General features: G+C 41.6%; 1 protein-coding gene across 1 annotated transcript; it reads left to right on the plus strand.

The window, feature by feature from the left end:
• Window positions 1-9,356: 9,356 nt before the first annotated feature.
• On the plus strand, window positions 9,357-9,887 carry LOC138903672 (uncharacterized). Its single transcript, XM_070192120.1, has one exon. The coding sequence runs from the start codon at window positions 9,357-9,359 to the stop codon at window positions 9,885-9,887; it is 531 nt and encodes a 176-aa protein (XP_070048221.1).
• The last annotated feature ends 15,821 nt before the right edge of the window (window positions 9,888-25,708 follow it).

Raw genomic sequence — 25,708 nt, forward strand, 5'->3', positions numbered from 1 at the left:
GCCCCCTCCTCGCTGGCTTATCCATCATCGTCAATCATCATGGTGTCTATGGCAGGCCCGAGCGGGGGGCTCGTTACCACAACTTCCGGAGATGACTCGGGAGCAGCATTCTTCGCCCTCTTATTCTTTCCCCCGGCCGTGGAGGAACGTCTTCTTTTTGGTTTCTTGTTTTCTGAATGGGGACTCCGAGAAGAAGAACTCGCACCAGAAGTAGGCCCGGAGACACCTTTCTATGTAAAAGCCTCCTGCAGAAGCCTCGTCACATCATCAGGATTAGCCAAAACGTCCTCCTCGATTGGGATTGATTCTCAGGATCGAGCCCTTATCAGTCGGGGACGAAATCTGAGCCCTATGGTAGACCTGAATTTAACAGGAGAAAAGAGTCAAACAACTTCCTTATGTGAAAAGGTAAAAACAAGATGAGTTCGACTTAACCATGATTTTTGGCCTTCCTCCCATATTTCAGAGACAGTTCTTTCCACGTGCGAGTTTCGGGCGTAGTAACGTTCAAAATTTTCTGGACCCATTGGTCCAAGCCCTCAACCCTAGGTGGAACCCACCGAGTTGTTGAAATAGGTAATAGAAGAAGGGTCAATAATAATGTGGAATGATCTTTAACAGAAGAAGAAACAAATGATAGACTTACGAGTGCGGTTCCATTGTTCCGGAAAAGATGGAGTCGTGGCCAGGATGATGCCACTAGTGGCAACTGAAACTAATCGTTCCATTCACCCACGGTCGTTGTCATCATCCATGCTGGATAGCAGTGCATGGTGTCCACGCTTGCTGAAATTATCATTCCCCCGCGGAAGATTTTGGGGGAATAGAGGTTGATCACTTGAGCTAAGGATAGCTCTTCTTCCATCTTCTGGCACAGGCGCCGAAGACAAGCGATTTTCCTCCACACAGAAGGACTTACCTGTGCCAAGCATACTTGATAGCGGAGGCAGAACTTCACAATGACGGAGTCAAGCTCTCCACTCAAAGAAAACACTCCCAAAGTGAAGGGATACGTATAAAAATATGTAAAATCCTTCTTAGGTAAAGTTATCAGCTCCGCCAGGTCGGGAGCGATAATGTCCAAATCTTGAGAGTGTCAGTCTTCCTTCACAGCAAGGATACTGGAAGGATGGATAGAAGAAGGTTATACTCTAACATCCCACGTACTAGGTTAAGCAGAATGATACTTCTCTTCAAAATCTTTAGTAGTAATCAGATTCTTTGGGATGATGGTACTCACCGTAGGGGGAGCAACATCATCAACTTTACCTTTGTTCTTTGAAGAACTAGAGTTTCTGGAAGAAGAGGCCATTTTTTAATCAAAAGAAGGGTTTTCTCTTAGAGAATGAAGCTAAAGAAAGGTTAAAGACAAAGTATGAGTTGAGTAAAGAAGCTTGAGAAAATTTAGAGTATTATGAAGTGTAAATGAAGGAGGTTTATGTGTACAAGTAAAGGTATAGGCGGCTAAATTCGTGGCCATAATTACCTCGATAACCGGCAAAAGTGATGCTAAATCGTGGGATGACGCGTGTTCGAGGAATTAAACGTGGAGAGACGTGCGTCTAATCAACCGTCAGAATCTTTTCAGAGGAGGTTAGTGAATTTCCCGCCAAAGAAGATGTTTCGACCAACTTCCCGGTGACATAAATTTATGCCACCGGAAAGTAAGGGGACTATATGTATAGGGTAAAATATGTTTATATTAAATGATCGCATGAGGAAGTGACACGTGGAGCCAAATACAGAAGATAGCTAAAATCGAAGGCAATGATCACGTCTGTTATAGGAGAGAACGATACTCATAAAGATGAAATAAATGTCTGTCACCCGGTAGCATTTAATGAGAAATATTCTATAGCATTAAGTGCACTACCCGTTATAAGAAATATGGCATTCAGTGCTTGCCGTTACACATTTTTCAATGGCCCTAATAATTGACATTAAAGAGGGGTTTGATCCTAGGGACTTGTTCCCTAGGTGCAGCTATAAATAGTGAGCTCTATTATCATCGTTGAGGAGACACGTATTTTCTGAAAAATATACGCTATACTCTATTCAAAGCTTAATATAATTTATCTTCTTGATTTTTGATATCATTGATGTTGTGCCCGGAAGCCCTGCTCCTAGAATTACTATTTCTGCTATTTTATCTCCATCTCAAGACTAGATATTATATTTTAATCTAATTCATCTATTATTTGAGGATCAAATTAATTCACTTATGTATAAACCACGCATAAATTCAAACAACACCATTTTTACGGGTAAACAAAATCTAATAGCATGGTTTAAGAAAATGACTCCAATACACCTCCTCTTCCTCCCTACTAACTTTGCAAATGATCCAAAATAATGGTCAAAGATGTCATATCGTAACTTGAAATTCTTCAGAATTAAGTTTTTACCCGCTCACCCTTCAGAACCATGCTATCCCCCACCCAAAATAAACAATAAAATTCACAAACCACAAGCTAAAAATAAAAATAAAAATAAAAATAAAAATAAAAATGAAAATGCTAAGGAAATAGAACTAACCGGCGGAAAGATGAGAGCTATTTAGAAAATAATTGGATAAGGAGAAAGGAAACATCATCACTGGCCATTTGATATTAATGCACCGCTTTTGCTTGTCATCTTCTTGATTTTCTTTTTCTTGTTTGTTCTTCTTTCTTCTTCACTCCTCTCTTTCTCAAATAGGTATAGTTTGATCTGTTACATCAATTTAAGATATCATGACTATTCAACAGGTAAATTAAAGCAACATCATTTATCGTCATTTGAGAATAAGAATTTCCTTATTGTGGAGTAGTACTTAAGATCTACGGTCATTAACTTATTCAAGTTTATTGTAACCTAATATTTCCAACCAAAAGAAGATGTAAGGACACAAAAAGCAACATCATTAATGGTGCATCGCTCAGTCAACCGTATAATTTACAAGAAGCATAATGGAGTAGCAGAATTGTTACTTTTTCCAACTTTAATTTCACTTCATAAACCAAAATAGTGCTGATTTCCCTTTTAAAAGATTAGCAATAACATATTGAGGGGAAACAAGGAGTAAAGTGATAAATTTGCTGTCTAATAAATCATACCTTGGAAGGTATAACTAACATAATAGGGTTGTCCATATAATATAAAGTGGAAAATCTAGTCTGCTTTAACAGAATATTTTGATTGTGGAAAATGGGACAACGTACAATACATCATCTGAATACTAGGGGCTTGGAAAGAGAGCATTATGAAAGTCTCGTTCTAAAATAACTCATTTTTCAAAAGGCAGTTTGGTGCTCAATATATTCTAATAATATTGTAGACTTCTATCATTTCATGTTATTTCTTTCGTATTATTCTCGTTACTGTTTGTTCTTACTATTATATTTTTATTTTTTTTTGCCGAAGGTCTACTTGTATATGGTAAAATATGATATGACACGTGGCTGATTAAAAGAGGACACGTGGAATCCAGGATGGAATGACTGAGGACCGAACGCAGCCAATGCGATTGTCACCAGAATGGATAACGTTCATAAAAGTGTATTAAATGCTCTGTGCCCGGTAACATTTACTAAGGAATATTCTATAGCATTAAGAGCGACGGTCCGTTACAAAGAATTTGACATTTACGCTCAACGTTACATCTTTATCAATGACCCGCATAATTGGTATTAAAGGAGGGCATGATCCTAGGACCTTTTTCCTAGGCATAACTATAAATAGTGAGCTTAGTTACCATTGTAAAAGACACAAAAATTCTGGCTAGAACATATACTATATTATATACAAAACTTTATACAATTTCACTCTCTTGCTTTTTAATCTCATCGTTGCTGTGTTCGGAAACCGTATTCATTGAATCATTATCTTTGCTATTTCATCTACATTCCAAGGCTAAGTACTGCGTATTTCTTCGATTATTATATTATTTCAGGATCAAATTAGTTCACTTGTTTAGAAATCACATATAAATTCAACTGTACCGTTTTACGGGTAAACAGTTTGGCGTCCACCGTGGGGCCTAGACAGCCGTGTAATTAAATTGATCCTTGCCTTTTTTACTAACGTGTGTTGACTACTTTGTCTTAGAAAAAATCACAAAAAATGGCAGATAACACCGTTAACGATGCACACAACCTTGAAATTCTAGGGGATCAGCCTCATTTCGAGAACTCAATCAGTGACACCTGTAATGAGGGGAATGACGCTACGCCAGTGCATGACAGATGGTACCCTCGACAGATTCGGGAGACAACTCCCAATGATGCTGATGAGGAGCAAATAGCGGATGTTGTGAGGATCCTGCAAGAGCAACAAGAAATCATCCTAGGCCATCTCACGTGGCGGGATCAGGTTATGATGGAACTGAAGCAGGCGCTATCAGGTGCTTCAAATAAACCAAATAGGCGCGATCCAATTCCTCCCATTATTTCCGCAGACCAAACAACATAGAGAGTCGACAACAACACTCCCAAGGGTGAAGTTGGTTCTGATGGGGCTGGGGGGAGCAGATCAGGTCTTAAAAACGAGAATGATTCATTCAAATATGGGCTTTTACGGTTCATGAGGGAAGTAAACGCCCCCATGGATCAAATCTCGGGCGCACCACCAGTATTGAAAGGCCTGAACTCAAAGAAATATGTTAAATTACCGTACAAGCCAAGTGCAGCACCAGTACTAATCCTGAAGCATTTCAAAATGCATGATGTTCCAAAGTATGATGGAACTTCAGACCCATAGGAACATATTACCACCTACACAACGACGGTGAAAGGAAATGATCTAGCTCCTCACAAAATTGAAACTATGTTGCTAAAGAAATTTGCTGAAACTCTCACGAGGGGAGCCCTAACGTGGTATTCATTACTACCCGAGCATTCCATAGATTCCTTTGAGATGCTCGCAGATTCTTTCATTAAAGCTCATGCCCGGGTTAGAAGGGTGCAAGCCCGGAAGGCCGACATATTCAGAATTGCACAAGAAAAATTAGAATTATTACGAGAGTTTGTTACACGATTCCAGAAAGAAAGAATGTTGCTCCCGGCCGTCCCAGATGAATGGGCAGCTGAAGCATTCACCAAAAGATTGAATCCGAGAAGTTCAGACGCTTCCCGAAAGCTGAAGGAGAGCCTGCTTGAGTTTCAAGCAACAACCTAGGCAGATGTTCACAACTGGCACGAATCGGGATAAGGATCGAAAATGACCAGGTCGATTCTACATCATCGGCCAAAGGACGGGAGAAGAACAGAGAAAAATCAAAGGATGGCTACGATACGGATAAACAGAATTTGAGGGGTCGGTTTTTTCCTTACGAGCGTACTGAAGGTCATGGCAGAAATTTTCGAGCAGCAAATAAGCTCACCGTTGACGGAGAGACTGATCATGGTCGAAGCAATAGATCACGTCAAGATAAACAAACGTTGGGGTCTCAGGATCTTTCTTACCCCAGGTTATCAGAATATAACTTCAACGTCAGTGTAGTGGAACTGGTGTCAGCCATGAGGAACATTAAAGAAACACGATTCTCGAGACCTGTGAGGTCCGATTCCATCCAGAGGTATCCCAATTTATGGTGCGAATACTACGGGACGAACGGTCACCGGATAGGGGACTGCCGATATCTTTGGGTAGAGGTGGCAATTCTATTGAAGAATGGTCATCTCCGAGAATTCTTGAGTTATCGAGCTAAGAAAATTACGGTTGCAACAGAGACAACGCGTAATCCTCGAAAGTAGGAGAAGAAACTCCACGCCAAACGATCAACATGATCTTTGGGGGGAACGAGATTTATAGGGTCACCTTTTTGGCAGCAAAGAAGACTAAAGTATCGATAACTCATAGCAAAAGACTCCGGGAGGACGATATCACTTTCACGGAGGAAGACACAGACGAATTGTTGTTACCACACAAAGACACACTGGTAATCTCTTTAAATGTGTTAGATTTTAAAATTAAGCATATTCTAGTGGATCCGACAAGTTCGACTAATATCATACAATGGAGAGTATTGGAACAAGCTAAACTCACCGAAAGCATTATTCCGGTGACAAAACTCCTCGTTGGATTCAACCTTGCGAGTGTGACGACCCAGGGAGAGATATTGCTGCTTACGAATGCTGAAGGAGTAATAAAAATAACTCTCTTAGAAATAGTGGATGTTGATATGGGATACAACATTATCTTAGGAAGGCCATGGTTATAAGAGATGAAAGTTGTACCTTCGACATATTGATAAGTGGGGATTTTGACTATTTATGTGCGCCTTTTGACTTTCGTTTTTGTTCAAAAATGCTTAAAGCTATTCCCGAAAACTGATAAAATATGCTTACCTGCATGAGTATTGGAAAATGAGCCAAAGTGATGAAATTCAACTCAAGAAGGAGTGATTTTGAACAAGGACAAAAATCAAGCAAAAAGGCTAAAGTGCGGACCACAGAATACTATTTGCGGCCGGAGAACAAGAAGAAAATTTGACAGTGCTGCAATGCAAAGTGCGGACCGCACAATAATTGTGCGGCCGCAAAAGTCAAGGTTTAGAGAGTTGGGAATTCAAGACAATCAAGATTTGCGGACCACACTATAATTGTGCGGCCGCAGAAATCAAATGTGCGGCCGCACCCAGAATTGTGCGGTTCGCAGAATTCAAGAAGTGCGGCTACATCCAGAATTGTGCGGTCCACAGAACTCAAGAAGTGCGGCCGTAGTTCAGAATTGTGCAGCCGCAGAAACCACTCTTATAAAGAGCTGCAGCAAAGTGCGGACCGCACACAGAAAATTTCAGGTGTGTATAAATAGTCTTTTTTGGCAAAATTAGGTCAAGTTTTGAATATCTGAAAGTTGGTAGCCGTTTTTATTTATTTTTTTAGGAAACTTTATCAGAGCTTGTCAATTTTACATTGGATTTTCATCTATTTATCATTAAATATGAGTTTAATCATCCTTTCTTCTTTATTTTCTTCATCATCCACTATGAGTAGCTAAATTTCTAGCTAGGGTTTTGACCCAACCCTAGTATGGGTACCTAATATGTGTTTGATTTAGGGCTTATTTATGGTTGAGTGTGTAATATTTAGCCTAGTTCTTGCTATAATTGTAGAATTAATGGTTGCAAACATTGATTCAAGAATATTTGACTTAGTCTCTACTTGAGAAAGAGAGACTTAGTCTAGAAAAACTTGGCTAACAAGAAATTGGGATGAACTCAAAAAATTGATAGTCCTAATTATAGGGTTGAATCTAGAGATAGTAAAACCCGACTTGAGCATCTATCAACTATTTTGTGCATTACCCATTTGGACTTGAGAGAGAACCAAATAGGGAAAACCACTATATTACCGAGAGGTATTGAGTGAGTAATTGTGTTTTGATTGCTATAATACACCCTGACCAACGAAACCCGCTCTAAAGCCCACACCCCGTTAGGCAAACACCTAGGTGGAAGTCACAACCCTAGATATTTTACATACTTGAAAGACTACACCAAAAATATTATTCTCTAGCTTTACATTTGCAAACCGTAGCATAATTTAGAAGTAGAATCAAAACACAGCTTGTGGAAGTGCATCTTAGACACTTTACGCCCTTAGTTCGAATATATACCTAATCCCATCTATGCTCCCTGTGGATTCGATTCCGACTCCCAGTTGGGTAATTATTACTGCAAGTGATCGCTTTATAATCCCAAACTGAGGTGTGATTTTGGGCGAGATCGATTCAGTTGGGTAATTTTGGTGAAACAATTGTAGGTGAAACAATGGCTCTCAACAACAATAATCCTCTCGGAAACATGCCTTTGGGGGATGTGGATGTGGAAGATGACCAAGTTGAAGAGGTTCCTCCTGAACCTCAAGCAAATAGACGAGGCCGACCTCCTCAAGATAATGTTCCCGTTCCACACCTACCTCCACCAAGAGCGGCTCCACACTGGGTGTTGCCGAATAAAGGGTATGCAAGTGCCATAGTCCCGCCCCGCATTAGGGCGGGCAACTTTGAAATCACAAATGTTATGCTCACATTGCTAGAGCAACGACGATTCTTCACCGGGGCTCCGAATCAAAATGCGTACAAACACTTGAAAGGATTTATGGATACTTGCTGGGGGAGTAAACAGACAAACGTCTCCGAGGATGCTTTAAGGTTGAGGCTATTTCCTTTTTTACTATGGGGGAAAGCCGTGGATTGGTTAGAAAGGTTGCCAAACTATTCCATCCATACATGGGATGAATTGGCGGAGAAATTCATTGCCAGGTTCTTTTCTCCCGGGCATATGGCTACTCTTAGAGACGAGATTCTAGAATTTAAACAAGAACCCAATGAGCCTTTGCATTAGATATGGGAGAGGTATCGAACTATGGTGAAAGAGTGCCCGAACAATGACATGACGGAGGCTATGATTCAACAAACTTTCTATAGGGGGATCAATACTACCAATCAATACGTGGTCAACCAACTTGCCGATGGAAATTTCATGATAACACCATATGCCGAAGCTTGTGAGATCTTATATGAAATGGCAGATACTTCATCGGTATGTCAAAGTAGAGAAAATGTTTCTCAAGGTGATCCAAATGTAATTCACCTACATAAAGAATTGCATGATCATGGGCAAGCAATTGCCGAGTTGACCACTACAATGAATCAATTAGCCAAATCTCAACTTCAACAAGTTCAAGGTCCTAAACAAGTAAATGCAATGGAATGGTAAACAAGAGAAGGCAAAAGGGTCAACAAGTGCAAAACCATGCGAAACAATATGTGCAAGAAGATAGTGGGTTTGACCAAGATGAATCTTACAATGAACAAGAAGAGGAAGTACAATATATGAACAACTTTCAAGTGCAAAAAACAACTCTCAAGACCCGAATCAATAATAATGGCGATCTCAAGGTAATCAAGGGAATTGGAACTCAAACAACCAAGGCAATTGGAGTGGTGGTAACAACCAAGGTAATTGGAACAATCAAAACAATCAAGGAAATTGAAATGGTCAAAACAACTAAAGTAATTGGGGTAGCAATAGTCAAGGATATTGGGGAGGCAACAACCAAGGGGGATGGAACAATAACCAAGGGAATCGGGGGCCGGGCTTTCAAAGACCCCCGATGTATCAACAACCAAGCAACCCGCCTCCTTATCCTTCCCATGGTCCTAGCTCTTCCAACAATGAAATGGGGCGAATTGAGAACATGTTCAAACAAATGATGGATAATAATGCAGACTTTGATGCTCAACTAGCCTCTCACAATACTTCAATTCGCAATTTGGAAGTTTAATTAGGGCAAATCTCGCAAGCTTTGAACACTCGTCCTAAGGGGGCACTACCAAGTGACACGGTGGTGAACCCGAAGGGTGGGAACAACATGGGACATGCCATGGCCGTGACTACAAGGAGTGTAAAAGGTGGGAATGCAACCACCTCAAGTCAAAGAAGAATTGAAGATGATGAACAAGTGATTCAAGAAGATGAGATTCCAAACAATGTGGTGCAAACAAATGACGAAGTGAGAATTAATACTGATGAAAATGTGGAGGAGACTCAAGAAGAAGTGAACCCGTCTAGGGAACACATATTTGACATACCGGAACCGGTAGTGCCAAAGGCTAAGGCACCAATGCCAGAGCCTCCTCCTCTATACCCTCAAAGGCTTGCCAAGAAAAATGGCGAGAACCAATTCAAAAAGTTCATTGACATGATGAAAAGCTTATCTGTTAATGTGCCATTGGTTGAGGCTTTGGAGCAACTGCCCGGATATGCAAAGTTCATGAAGGATTTGGTGACAAAGAAGAAGTCGATGAATTATGAGACTATAAAGATGACTCATCAAGTGAGCGCAATTGTGCACTCAATGGCTCCTAAATTGGGAGATATCGGCGCTTTCACAATCCCTTGAACCATTGGAAGCGCCGACTTTGCCAAAGCTCTTTGTGATCTAAGGGCGAGTATCAACTTGATGCCCTACTCGGTTTTCAAAATATTGGGGATTGGGCAACCAAGACCCACTTCTATGAGGCTACAAATGGTGGATCGTACTATGAAGAGACCATTGGGTATTATTGATGATGTGTTGGTTCGAGTTGATGAGTTCATCCTCCCGGTAGACTTTATGATTCTTGATTGTGAAGTGGACTATGAGGTGCCTATTATTTTGGGTAGACCTTTCCTTGCTATGAGGAAGGCACTTATTGATGTGGAAGCCAGCGAGCTCACCTTCCGGGTGGGTGATGGAAATGTGGTTTTCCATGTGTGCAAATCTATGAGGCAACCGAATAGAAACGAAGTTTGTTCATTTGTGGACTTAGTGACCGAGGTGATTGTTGATGATGCTAGTGCCATGATGAATGTTGATGATACTTTGGAGGTCGTATTGCTTAACCATGATGATGATGAGAAGGATGGCTATGTGGAATGTGTGAATGAATTGCAAGGAATGGGATTGTACACTTATGAACCACGCAAAATGTCCTTAGATTTTGAAAACCGGAAGACTCGTCTAACAAAGCCCTCAATCGAGGAGCCTCCCACTTTGGAGTTAAAGTCATTGCCTCCACATCTCAGGTATAAATTCCTTGGCCCGTGTTCTACTTTACCGGTTATTCTTTCCTCTTGTTTGACTAGCGTGCAGGTAGACTCTACTTTGGCGGTGCTACAAAAGAGGAAGAAAGCTATCGGATGGACATTGGCGGATATTCGAGGTATAAGCTCCGCCTTTTGCATGAACAAGATTATTTTGGAGGAGGATGCCAAAACCTCTGTTGAACATCAAAGAAGACTAAATAAATCTATGCAAGAGGTGGTGAAGAAGGAGATCGTAAATTGTTTGGATGCCGGGGTTGTTTACCCCATTTCCGATAGCTCGTGGACCTCTCTGGTGCAATGTGTCCCAAAGAAAGGGGGCATGGTTGTGGTCACTAATGACAAGAACGAGTTGATTTCTAAAATAACGGTGACCGGGTGGAGAGTGTGTATGGACTATCGCAAGCTCAACAAAGTCACAAGGAAAAATCATTTCTCACTTCCATTCCTTGATCAAATGCTTGATAGGTTGGACAGCCGTGCTTTCTATTGTTTCCTTGATGGATATTCCGGCTACAATCAAATTCTTATTGATCCGGAGGACCAAGAGAAGACTACTTTCACATGTCCCTATGGTTCTTTTGCATTCTCACGGATGCCATTTGGGTAATGCAATGCACTGATGACTTTTCAACGGTGTATGATGGCTATTTTCACCGACATGGTGGAGGATTTTCTTGAGTTCTTCATGGATGATTTTTCTATGGTTGGGAATTCCTTTGATGATTGCTTGAAAAATTTGGATAAGGTCTTGGCAAGATGTGAGGAGACAAACTTGGTGCTCAATTGGGAGAAGTGTCACTTCATGGTCGAGGAAGGCATTGTCCTTAGCCACAAAATTTCAAAGAATGGTATTGCGGTCGACAAGGCAAAAATAGAGGTGATTTATAAACTCCCACCCCTACATCCATGAAGGGAGTTAGGAGCTTCTTAGGTCATGCGGGGTTCTATCGTTGTTTCATCAAGGATTTTTCCAAAGTGGTGAACCCCTTGTGTAAGATTTTGGAGAAGGATGCCAAATTCTATTTCAACGAGGATTCCATGAAGGCATTTGAATTGCTCAAGTTCAAATTGACTACTACTCCTATTATCACCGCACCAGATTGGAGCTTACCTTTTGAGCTCATGTGTGATGCAAGTGATGTGGCGATCAGAGCAGTTTTGGGGAAAAGTATCAACAAAATCTTCCATCCGGTGTACTATGCTAGTAAGACCATGAACGATGCCCAAGTCAATTACACGGTGACCGAAAAAGATCTCATTGTTATTGTCTTTGCTATGGAGAAGTTCCGCACGTACTTGATGGGTACAAAGGTGATTGTCCACACCGATCATGCGGCGCTTCGGTACTTAATGAGCAAAAAGGATTCAAAGGCGAGGTTAATGCGGTGGATGCTTTTATTGCAAGAGTTCGATCTCAAAATCCAAGACCGCAAAGGCAGTGAAAACCAAGTGGCGGACCACTTGTCTCGCTTAGAGGAGGAGGGGAGGCCACATGAAGGCCTTGAGATTAATGACTCCTTCCCCGACGAGCAACTTCTAGCCATTTCAATGACCGAGATGCCATGGTTCGCCGACTTAGTAAATTATCTTATGAGTGGTATTGTACCGAATGAGTTCTCTTCAAACCAAAGGAAGAAGTTCAATCGGTATTGCCTTGACTATTATTGGGATGAATTGTATCTCTTCCGGATTTGTACCAATGGTGTGATTCGATGATGTGTGCCGGAGGAAGAACAAGTGGAAATTCTTGAGGCTTACCACTCTTCACCATATGGTGGTCACCATGGTGGAGCGAGAATGATGACAAAAGTGTTGAGTTATGGATTCTATTGGCCTACCCTCTACAAGGACTCTAGTGATCTAGTCAAGCGTTGTGATGAATGTCAAAGGGCCGGTGGAATTTCTAAGAAAAATGAGATGCCACTCACCACCATCTTGGAAATTGACATTTTTTATGTGTGGGGCATTTGACTTCATGGGACCGTTCGTAAGCTCTTGTGGGAACACATACATATTGGTAGCTATGGACTATGTGTCAAAGTGGGTTGAGGCCGTTGCTCTACCCAACAATGAAGCTCGAAGTGTGGTGGCATTTTTGAAAAAGAATATCTTTACAAGAGTTGGCACTCCAAGGGACATTATAAGTGATGGGGGATCGCACTTTTGCAACAAAGCTTTTGATACCTTACTCACCAATTATGGTGTCACTCACAAAGTCTCGACCCCCTATCATCCTCAAGCAAGCGGACAAGTGGAAGTCTCCAACCGGGAGATCAAGAGTATTTTGTCAAAGAATGTGAATGCCAACCGGACGGATTGGTCAAAGAAACTTGATGATGCTCTATCAGCTTATAGGACGGCTTACAAAACACCGATTGGGATGTCTCAATACCGGTTGGTGTTCGGGAAAGCTTGTCACCTTCCGGTAGAACTTGAGCACAAGGCTATGTGGGCATTGAAGAAGCTTAATCTTGAGTGGGATGTCGCCGCTAACCTGAGGGTGGCACAATTGAATGTGCTTGATGAATTCCAGTACCATGCATAAACAAGTTCTTCCTTATACAAGGAGAAGATGAAGTTCATCCATGACAAGTACATCCGGAACAAGGAGTTCAAAGAAGGTGATCTTGTGTTATTGTTCAATTCTCGGTTACGGATGTTTCCGGGAAAGTTGAAGTCTAAGTGGAGTGGTCCGTTTGAGGTTGTGAAGGTGACACCCTTTGGTGCATTAGACTTGAAGAATAAAAATGATGAAGTGTTTAGAGTCAATGGTCACCGGGTGAAGCATTATCTTGGAAAAGTTGATGATGGCCACGTCGTGGCATTAATTCATTTCAAGTGATTAATGGTAATCTTCATCGTGCCGTGATGTTAAATCAGGCACTTCTTAGGAGTCAACCCATGTTTGTTTTTATTCTTCTTTTTCTTCTTTTTAGATAGGTTTTGTTTTGTGCTAATTAGTTTTGAAGTGAATTGCAGGAATGAGTGTGCTTTGCAGGAACTGTGCTCGAAAAAATGGCTAAGTGTTGAAAAAGTGCAGACCGCACATTTATTGTGTGGACCGCACAATCTTACATGCCACAGTAGAAAGGAGTCTGCGGCCGCACAATTCTTTGTGTGGCCGCACTACTGGAGGAATGGCCAATCTGCGGCCGCACTTGGAATAGTTCGGCCCGTATAAATATCTGCGGCCGCACCCAATTTTCTACGGACAACAGATCTTCAGAGGGACCAAGTACAGAGTGCGGACCGCACATAAAATTGTTCGGCCGCACTCAGCTGCACATTTTGACCTAAGTTGGTCAACCTATAAACATGCCCTCCTCTCACTGTTCCAAACTTTACACACTTTGAACTCTTGGCACCTAAGCAAGCACGGTGCACAAAAAGTGTTTCAAATATCACACTCATTTCATCGTCCTAGATTCTCCCCTGCATCCTTCATCACTGGTATGTTCAATTCGTGTTTAGATTTTTCAAAATTTTCTTAGTTTTTGTCCTTAATTAGTATAGTTATTTTTAGGCCTAAATGTCAGGTGATTCATCATGTGTGCTTAAAATTGTGTGGGTAATTTCATATGTACTCATTGGGGGTTGGGTAAATCATGTATCATGTCTAATTTGCCAATACCATGTCTAAATTATGCAAAAAATTAAAAAACCTAAGTTCAGTGCCGTCTAATTTTGAATTGTGCGGCCGCACATGAAATTGTGCGGTCCACAGATCCTTAGTTTTAGGGCAAGTCTGTGCATCCAATGTGTGGACCTTACTCAAAATTGTGCGGTCTGCAGAAAATGATCTGCGGCCGCAGAAACATTTGTGTGATCGCAGATCCAAACTTCAAAGAACTGGTATTAATGGGCCTGGAATTGTGCGGTCGCCCTCAAAATTGTGCGGTCCGCACTTCAAAATTGTGCGGTCTGCACAAGGCAGTCTGCGGCCGCACTCAGAATTGTGCGGACCGCACTTTCACCTTTGCATATTGTTTTGTCTACAACTTTTTTTAGCATGCTTCTGAACTTTAACTGACTCATGTTGCTTTGTATTGCAGACAATGGTTCGATCAAGAGGTCATGGTGATACTTCTAAAGGGAGGGGTGAACCCTCCTGAGGCCGAGGCAGGGGTACTCAACCTCTTGTAGTGCAGAAGAAAGCAATATCAAAGAAGCCAACCACTAGGATAGGTAGGGCCACAGAGCCCTCAGAATCAAGTTCTTATATGCCGTCTAGGGAAGCTTCCGAGGGTCACACAGTGGAGGAACAACCCGAGGCCCAATCTCAACCACCACAGTTCCCTGGGAGATATCAACTCCGAAATGAACCCTTCACCTCAGCAAGCTCTTCTAAGGGTTCAGATGAAGGCAGGCAACGTTCAGAACCCTCTTCTACACACACTCCTGCTGCACGAGTCGCAGTGGATGATGATGATGACATTCCAGACGATGGTAGAGTGGGTGATATGAGAGTGGCCGGCCTAGAGAGGTCGAAAAAGAAGAAAGTCTGGGAAGACTGATTTGTGAGCTTGACGGCATTTAATAAATTCAGAGAGTAGTGGCCCCAGAGATCGCTCACACTTGAGCGACAGTTTCTATTGAAGGATTTGGATAGATTCAATCAAAATATGGCTAAATAGTTCATGGAGTGAAAGGGGTGGACATGGTTCACTCAAAGTGTTATAGATGCCAAGGAGCATTTAGTACGGGAGTTCTATGCCAATGTGGCACATATCAAGAAGGGTACTAAAGTGACCAAGGTGAGAAACTTGAAGGTTCAATTTGATCAAAGCAACAACTGAGACTGAGATATGATATGAAATGCATGAACATGACTAAGTACATAATATCAATAAAATCAGTGAGATGACAGCAAGAAACGACCACTAGGGGTCCCAACAGTACTAGCATAAAGCCTAAACATGATATCTAGCATAAATGACAGCTCAATTACTTTATCACATGATGAAAATACGGATATCAACCAGATAAAGTCACTATACAGTGCCATGGAATCAATCAGGCCACAATTCTCACGGTGCATGCTCGCACGCCCGTCACTTGGCATGTGCGTCACCTCAATACCAATCTTATAGCACATAGTTCGGGGTTTCGAACACTCAGAACTAAGTTTGAAAGCGTTACTTACCTCAAACCGAGCAAATCCTACTCCGAAATGCCTTTGCCCCTCGAATCAGTCTCCAAACACCCTGAATCTAGCCACAAACAGTACGGTATAATTAATATAGGCTAAAGGAATCAATTCCACAAGGAAAACACAAAATTATAAGCCAAAATCCGAAATAGGCTCGACCCGCCCCCCGGTCCCACGCCTCAAAATCCAACAAAAGTCATAGAACCCGAAAGCCCATTCACTCACGAGTCTAACCATACCAAATTTATCAAAATCTGACACCATTTGGTCATCCAAATCCCCAAAATCCACTCTCCAATTCTTAAGCCCTAAACCCCCAAATTTCACTTCAAAATCTCACTAATTAGGTGGAGATATCAGTGGGGAAACAAGTTTTATGATCCAAAACGAGTACAAGAAGCTTACCTCAATAATCACCTCGAAAACATTCTCCAAAATCGCCTAAGTCCGAATCCAAAATGTTGAAATAAGACTAAAATCGCGAACCCTTGCTTTTAAACCTCCTGCCCAGAATTTTCGCATATGCGGACCTATTGTCGCACCTGCGACACCGCATATGCGGTGAAAATGCCGCTTCTGCGAAAGTCACTTGCACCTTCAGGGCCCGCACCTGCGCTCTAGGTTCTGCACTTGCGAACGCGCATCTGTGTCCCTGGCCTCGCTTCTGCGGAGTCATTCTCTCCTAGTTGCCCCCGCACCTGCGTCCACATTTGCGCTACCGCAGGTGCGGGAAATTCTTCGCACCTGCGAATCCTGTCCTTCATGGCCTTGCCCGCATATGCGATTCATACCAAGCTTTTGCATGTTCGCACCTGCAATGCCCACTCCGCAGGTGCAGTTACATGAGTAGCAGCAGCTCTTCAGCTGCTTCATCAACTCAAAAACCAAGTTCGTTAACAACCTAAAATCTACCCGAGGCCCCCGGGACCTCAACCAAACATGCCAATAAGTCATATAACCCAATACAAACTTAGTCGAACCTTCGAATTACTTAAAACAACACCAAAACACCGATTACACCCGGATTCAAGCCTAAAAAACTTCTAAACTTCCGAATTTTTCAAACGATGCCGAATCATACCAAACCACGCCCGATTGACCTCAAATTTTGCACACAAGTCATATTCAACATTATGAACCTACTCCAACTTTCAAAATCGGAATCCGACCCCGATATCAAAAAGTCAACCCCCGGTCAAACTTTTGAAAAATTTAACTTTTGCCATTTCAAGCCTAAATCAGTTATAGACCTCAAATTCAAATACCAGAAAATTCCAGTAGCTATTCAAGTTCAAATTTTTGATCTGTGAACCATCCAAAACTCACCCGAGCCCCTCGGGACCTCGACCAAATATACCAACAAGTCCTAAAACATCATACGGACTTAGTCGAACCCTCAAATCACCTCAAACAATGCTAAAATCGTGAATTACACCCCAATTCAAGCCTAATGAACTTTGAAATTTCTAATTTCTACAAACGACTCCGGAACCAATCAAATCACGTCCGATTGACCTCAAATTTTGCACACAAGTCATAAATGACATAACATAGGTATTCTAATTTTCAGAATTAGATTTCGACCCCGATATCAAAAAGTCAACCCCCCGGTCAAACTTTTTAAAAATTAAACTTTCGGCATTTCAAGCCTAATTCCTCTACGGACTTCCAAATACTATTTCGGACACGCTCCTAAACCCAAAATCACCATACGGAGATATTGAAATCAACAAAATTCAAATCTGAGGTCATTTACACATAGGTCCATATCCGGTCCACTTTTCTAACTTAAATTTTCAATTATGAGACTAAGTGTCTCATTTCACTCCGAGTTCCTTCCGGACCCGAACCAACTAACCCGATAAGTCATAAATCAATTGCAAGATATAAATTTAGCAGTAAATGGGGGAACGGAGTTATAATATTCAAAATGACCTGCCGGGTCGTTACAAGTTGCTCTAGCTCAGGAGTAGATTCCGGATACAGTTACACGCTCCTAAGTCCAAAATCACCCAACAGAGCTAAAGGAACCGACGAAACTCCATTCCGGAGTCGTCTTCACACCATTACTATTGTCAAAATTCTAAGACTTAAGCTTCCATTTTAGGGACTAAGTGTCCCAAAACACTCCAAAACCAAAACAAGACCTCCCGGCAAGTCACATAAGCAGAAACAGATACGGAGAATGCAGTAAATAAGGGATCGGGGCTAATACGCTCAAAACGACCGGGCGAATTATTACAGTTTGGGATCCACAGTGACCTACATGAAAGTGCGAACTTCCTTTATGAGTAAAGTCAACTCTTGATGCTCAAGTATCACATTAGAGCTATTTGTACTTTAACCTTCAAAACATTGCCCTGTTGATGATTCATGAGTGTGTGGGTAATTGTTGGTCCCAATTGATGTGTGTTTGTTTCACCTTAGCTTAGCTGGAATAGTTATTTTCTTGTGGAGGTGGGAATTACCTTATTTGCTTGAGAACAAGCAAAAGCTTAAGTTTGGGGGAGTTGATAAATAGGGATTTTGACTACTTATTTGTGCCTTTTAACTTTCGTTTTAGTTCAGAAATGCTTAAAGGTATTCCCGAAAATTGATGAAATATGCTTACTTGCAGGAGTATTGGAAAATGAGCCAAAGTGATAAAACTCAACTCAAGAAGGAGTGATTTTGAACAAGGACAAAAATCAAGCAAAAAGGCTAAAGTGCGGACCGCAGAACAAGAAGAAAATTTGATAGTGCTGCAATGTAAATTGCGGACCGCACAATAATTGTGCGGCCGCGGAAGTCAAGGTTTTGAGAGTTGGGAATTCAAGACAATCAACATCTGCGGACCGCACTATAATTGTGCGGCCGCGAAAATCAAATGTGTGGCTGCACCCAGAATTGTACGGTCCGCATAACTCAAGAAGTGCGGCCGCACCCAGAATTGTGCAACTGCAGAAACCACTCATGTCAAGAGCTGCAACAAAGTGTGGATCGCACAAAGAATTGTGCGGCCGCAGAACCTCCGAAAGGGCAATTTTGTCTGAAAATTTCAGCTTTGTATAAATAGTCTTTTTTGACGAAACTAGGTCAAGTTTTGAATATTTGAAAGTTGGTAGCCATTTTTCTTTACTGTTTTAGGAAACGTTATCATAGCTTGTCAATTTTACATTGGATTTTCATCTATTTATCATTAAATATGAGTTTAATCATACTTTCTTCTTTATTTTCTTCATCACCCACTATGAGTAGCTAAATTTCTAGTTAGGGTTGTGACCCAACCCTAGTGTGGGTACTTAATGGGTGTTTGATTTAGGGCTTGTTTATGGTTGGGTATGTAATATTTAGCCTAGTTCTTGCTATAATTGTAGAATTAATGGTTGCAAATATTGATTCAAGCCTATTTGACTTAGTCTCTACTTGAGAAAGAGAGACTTAGTCTAAGAAAACTTGGATAACAAGAAATTGGGATGAACTCAAGAAATTGATAGTCTCAATTAAAGGGTTGAATCTAGAGATAGTAAAACCCGACTTGAGCACTTATCAACTGTTTTGTGCATTATCTATTTGGACTTGAGAGAGACCCAAATTGGGCAAAACCACTATATTATCGAGAGGTATTGAGTGAGTAATTCTGTGTTAATTGTTATAATACACCCCGACCAACGAAACCCGCTCTAAAGCCCAGAACCCATTAGGCAAACACATAGGTAGAAGTCACAACCCTAGATCTTTTACATACTTGAAAAACAACACCAAAAATATTATTCTCTAGCTTTACATTTGCAAACCGTAGCATAATTTAGAAGTAGAACCAAAGCATAGCTTGTGGAAGTGCATCTTAGACACTTTATGCGCTTAGTCCGAATATATACCAAATCCCATCTATGCTCCCTGTGGATTCGATCTCGACTCCCAGTTGGTAATTATTATTGCAATCGACCGCTTTCCAACCCGAAACTGAGGTGTGATTTTGGGCAATATCAAGTATCACCAATTGCTAAAGTTTTCGACGCCCGAAGGAATCAAACAGATAAGAGGTGACCAACCAGCAGCGAGGGAGATTAATGCAATCTTAGTTTCCAGTAGCAAAGGGAAGGAGCGCGAAATATAGTAATTACAGGAACCGGCGCCTACTCCCGAGTTAGAAGAGGTTATTCCAGGGACAGAATCGTCGGAACAATATCAGGTGTCGAGATATTTCCAAGTTCCGGAAGAAACGGACGCAACGAAATCCACGGCAGAGGAACTAGAGCATGTGTCATTATTTGAAGAATTTTTAGAAAGAAAATTTCACTTGGGAACAAGACTGCACCCCGAGCTCAGGTCTGACTTTATTGAATTCCTTAAAATTAACGTTAATTCTTTTGCATGGTCGCACGAGGATATGACAGGTGTCCCGACGGAAATAGTCGTGCACAAGCTGAGTTTGGACCCCAACGTACCACCGGTACGATAGAAGAATTTCCCTATTTTCGAGGCCAGGAATAAATTTGTCAAAGAAGAGGTAACCCGCTTGCTTAAAATCGGTTCGGTCAGAGAGGTAAGATATCCAGACTGGCTAGCCAATGTAGTAGTAGTTTCTAAGAAAAAAATAAATTTTGTATGTGTGTAGACTATAAAGATCTTAATGGGGCGTACCTGAATAATTCGTTTCCACTGTCAAATATCGATCAAATGATTGATGCCACGGCTGGGCATGAGTTGAAAAGTTTCCTTGATTCTTATTCCCGGTACAACCAAATTAAGATGAACCCGGAAGATCAGGAAAAGACTTTATTTATAACAAATTTTGGTACATATTGTTACAATGTAATGCCTTTCGGGTTGAAAAACACCGGAGCCACTTATCAACGGCTCGTAAATAAGATATTTGAAAAGCAAATAGGAAAAATCATGGAAGTTTATATAGACGATATGCTAGTTAGGTCTTTGAGTGCAGGTGACCACCTTAAGCATTTGCAAGAAACATTCGATATCCTGAGGAAGCATAACATGAAACTTAACCCCGAAAATTGGGCGTTCAGGGTCAGCTTCGGTAAGTTCCTGGGGTTTCTGATCCCACAAAGGTGAATTGAGGTAAACCCCGACAAAATCAAGGCCATAGACAATATCCCGGATCAATTATCAAATGTGAAGGAAGTCCAAAGACTCATAGGAAGGTTAGCAGCTTTGAGCAGGTTCATTTCCCGAACGTCGAAAAAGTGTCATTGCTTCTTTACATTGCTAAAAAAGAAGAACAATTTCGAATGAATGCCGGAGTTCCAGCAGGCTTTGAGGGACCTAAAGAAGTGCTTATCAAGCCCTCCATTGCACTCGAACCCAAAATAAGGTGAAAGATTGCTAGTCTACCTCGTCGTTTCAGAAGTTGCGGTAAGTGTAGTTTTAGTCCGGGAGGACGAAGGTATGCAATTTCCTATTTACTACGTTAGAAAAATTTTAAAGGGAGTAGAAACTCGCTACCCACATTTGAAAAAACTAGCCCTAGCTCTCGTAGTTGCCGCTCGGAAGTTGAGGCCCTATTTTCAATGCCACCCAATAGCTGTGGTGACTACTTTTCCTTTGCGGAACATCCTTCATAAACCCGAACTCTCGGGCAGATTGGCCAAATGGGCCATCGAAATGAGTGAATTCGACATAGAATATAAATCGAGGACTGAAATTAAATCCCAAATCTTGGCTGACTTCGTGGCCGATTTTGGTACGGGACTGCTACCTTTGGCAACCAAGGAGGCATTCATGGTGTCGGAATCGACATCAGGGGTTTGGACCTTATTTACGGATGGAGTCTCGAATGTAAAAGGGTCCGGGCTCGGAATAGTTTTAATCACACCTTCGGGGGAAACCTTAAGGCAAGCTATCAGAACATTTTCTTTAACTAATAATGAACCAGAGTATAAAGCTTTGATTGTAGGGCTCGAACTGGCCCGGGGACTTGATTCTGAGGTTATCGAAATCAAATGTGACTCATAGCCAGTGGTAAATCAGGTTTACGGGATCTTTGACACCAAAGAAGAATGTATGCATCAATACGTGATAAAGGTCTAGGCTCTTTTGGCACGATTCCGTGAGTGGTCAATCACTCATATCCCGAGAGAGGATAATGCAGAATGGGATGCATTAGAAAACTTAGGTTCATCGAAGGAAATAAAGGGATCGAAGTCTGGAACAGTGGAACAACTGATGAGTTCAGTCCTTAATACAGATGGTTATTATGGGATGCATCGGAGAACGCGAAGTGGTCTATTTCCTGTGGGAAAATATAATTTGCAGGTTCGGAATACCAAAAGAGATAGCATGCGATAATGGGCCACAATTTATCGGTGCAAAAGTTACAAAGTTCTTCGAAGACATGAAAATAAAGAGAATCACATCCTCACCTTATCATCTGAGCGCAAATGGTCAAGTGGAGTCAACAAACATTCAAAACCTCAAGAAAAGGTTGGAAGCAGCAAAAGACAAATCACCCGAAGAGTTGCCCGGAGTTCTATGGGCCTACCGAACAACGACCAAATCAAGTACAGGAGAAACTCCTTTTTCCCTCGTGTACGGTGCTGAAGCCCTAATCCCGATTGAAGTGGGCGAACCCACTTTAAGATATTCTCAAACAAATGATGAATCGAATGACGAAGCAATGCTAATCAACTTGGAACTGCTCGAGGGATGTAGGGACTTAGCGCATGTAAGAATGCCAGCTCAAAAGCAGAGGATAGAGCGATATTACAATCGAAGAACCAGTTTCCATTTTTTCAAAGTAGGAGACTTGGTTCTAAGGAAAGTAACACAAAATACACGGGAGCTCAACACGGGAAAGCTAGGTCTAAAGTGGGAAGGTCCTTACCGTATTTCAGTTGTCATTGGGAATATATTGCCCAGCAACTAGAACGTGGCACACCTCAAAAGATATTATTGCTGATGAACAACACTCAAACAGAAAGTATGTGCTGCACTCTTTTTTCCTTCGTTCAGTTTTTTTCCCAATTGGGTTTTTCTGGCAAGGTTTTTAACGAGGCTGTGACAAAATGCATACTACGAAAACAACAGCAATAAGACCTTTGATAGCAAGGCAAATGAACAAGCTCCCACTCGGGGACGATTAGGTAATCTTTGGTTCGATAGCAAACTCCCACTGGGAAGTTAAGTTTGCTACCGAACAGAGGTTACCCGACCGTTCACGGGCACAAACTGCTAGAGGACTGTTAGGTATTCTTTCGCACGATAGCATGGATTCCTAAGGGGAAACAAGATATGTTGCTGAGTGAAGGATTACCTAGCAATTCATTGGTATGGACCTTCGAAGATACAAGACTTCCAGTGTTCCAATTCGCATTCTTAGCATTCAAACACTGGGGGGGGATGATATAAGGATACGGAAAAAATAACTGCCACGTCAACCGGGAACAAAAATCCAAAAACAAAATGCATTATCAGGACCTGGGACTACGCATCCATCCCCATAGAAATAAGTTGTACAAGATAGCCACAAGTAATGGCAATTTCTTTTCTGCATAGCAAAATGCTTATGTAATTTCTGAAAATAGAAGGAATAAAATGAATTCCTTTTGCTTTTCTCTTGTTTCTTGTCTCAGTGATGAGTTGATTTTGTCATTTGAAACTTAAACAAGTACTTCAAATGTTAGTGTTGTAATGAATAAGAGATGACCTCTTCAAGAGCACCGTAAACATAAGAGGACTCTCTCTTATAAAAACCTTCATGTTAAAGGGTTGGTTCCGGAAGAATCAATGCCCGGAATCCAAAATGCCATCAGGGAGAAATGCACCCGAAGCCGCATATGAAAAGGACGCAAAAAGTAAACTTGCGCAAAAATTCATAAAAACCCTTACGTAAAAGGGATAATACTAGAAACCAAAATGCTTTGAAGAAAAAGCATCCGAGACTACACATAATAAAGTACAAATTGAACAATATGCGCGGAATGCCTGAGCAAATGCAAAAGTTAAAAGCTTGCATAGATATACAAACGAAAGTAAGACTCAAACGTTATTTGAACAAAAATTATGTCTTTATTCACAAGAACGGGCCAAAACGTTACAAGTACAAAATGAGAAAATAAAGGAAAAGCTAAACTGCAGCGCCTCCGAGACCAGGAGGAAGAGAAGCATCCGCATTGCCGGGGAGAGTAGGTGGTTCCGCCGATGGCTTAACGCTTTCCCTAGTTTGGTCTTCGGCCTCATCGCCTTCCGATCCCTCTTTAGTTTCCAAAAATTCAGAACCGGAATTAGAAGAAACTGGAGCAGGGAGTCCACTTTTTACAGCCAACTCAAGCTCTCGGGCCTTAGCAATTTCAGCATCAACATCAATGATACCAGCATTGGCCTCTTCCAAGGTTTTTCTCCTGATGATATACATGGAATAAGTTTTTTCAACAATGGGGGAAGTCGATCGATGCTTAAGCTATTCTTTGAGTCAAGTAATCTCAGCGGAAAGGATTTTCCGAGCGGATCTAGCAAATTTGAGGCCGACGTCGAGCTCGCGGACAGTTGAACTAAAGAGCCTATTATACTCTATAGTTTTCCTGTACTTTTCTTCTAGTTGGGCATATTTCACCTCCACGGCAGCAAGCTCTTCACTTTTGGAGTTCAGGGCTGCCTCCAAGTTAATCACTCTTTCAGCGGAGGCAGCCTCACGATCGGCTGCAACAAGAATAACGTTCTGGACTTCTGCCCATTTGGCCTTAGCCTCGTCAAATCTAACCCTCAGCGGCCAAATTTCTTGGTTAAGGGTTACCACTTCTTGCTTGCTTTGCTGCAAGTGAGCCTCCAAAACAACGGCCTCAGTAGCTCTGGTTTCCAGTTCAGAGAGATAGAGAACAGTCTGGTCCTGTTCCGCCAAAAGCTAATCCCGTTCAGAACTAAGTTCTTCTTTCTCACGAATCAACCTTTGAAGGCCCTCAAAAGCAAGAAAGTTGGCCAATAAAATAATAAGAGGTAAAATTTAGAATACATTCGTTCAAAGTAGAAGAAATAACAGAGGAAACAAGGAACGTACCGCTGCGGCGTTATGCATAGCATTGTTAAACAAACACTCTCCTGAGAGTGTTTGAATCTTTTCCCAGTCTTTTTCTGAAGCCAAAGGCCTCAGGTAATTAGCAAGCTCCACCAGCCGCGATAGCAGGTTGCACCCGGTAGAGACCAAAAGAGTGATGTTCCTTCTTTGAGGATCTTTAGAAGGAGCAGCATAATTCTACCCCAATGTCACTACCCAAACCGATGGGCTGCAACGGCACCCAGTGCCTTACCTAACCGAGCACCAACGTAACGTATCTTTCTTATCATACCATTATGGGTAAATGGGCCAAAAGTGACGTCATGAGATAACCAGAATAAAATATGAGGGAATACTAGACATAGGACGACCCAACATGATATAGAAACTTATACATGTGACATACGGGCCTATAAGGCTGACATGATAATTTGTATACTCAAAACATAGGCCGACAAGGCCATATAAGTATCCATAAACATGACATATGTCTACAAGCTTCTAAGAGTACATAAACATCATAAAGGTCAGGACAAGGTCCCGCCATACCAATTAATACATGTCCAAATCATACTGACCAAATAGGCAACTCCGAAGCAAGTGGAGTGCACCAACACCTTTCGCTGAGCTGATAGCTTACTAGGAGAACTCTCAAACTGTCTATCGGGATCTGCGAGCATGAAACGCAGCGTCCCCAGGAAAAATGGATGTCAGTACCAATAAAGTACCGAGTATGTAAGGCATGAAAGCAGTATATAAAAGACATGAAAGAAACATGGAGTAAAGAACTCAACCTGTAAGTCTGAATAGCTCTGTGAATCACGAAACATTTATAATGTCATGCATATGTGTATAAATGTCACATCATGCATAGATATGTGCGTACATAACATCATTAATCCTCCGAGGGCATCCTATCATATCATCTCGTCCTTTGTGGGCGAAATCATCATCGTAGACTAGCTGATCAGGTGATGTGCGTATATAATGCCAA

The sequence above is a fragment of the Nicotiana tomentosiformis genome, chromosome 1 (genome assembly GCF_000390325.3).
Source record: "Nicotiana tomentosiformis chromosome 1, ASM39032v3, whole genome shotgun sequence".
In the NCBI taxonomy this organism is placed as follows: domain Eukaryota; kingdom Viridiplantae; phylum Streptophyta; class Magnoliopsida; order Solanales; family Solanaceae; genus Nicotiana; species Nicotiana tomentosiformis.

Bases quoted from the DNA above. Each gene is read 5' to 3' on its own strand.
- LOC138903672 (XM_070192120.1), top strand. From the start codon at position 9,357: ATGGGACATGCCATGGCCGTGACTACAAGGAGTGTAAAAGGTGGGAAT.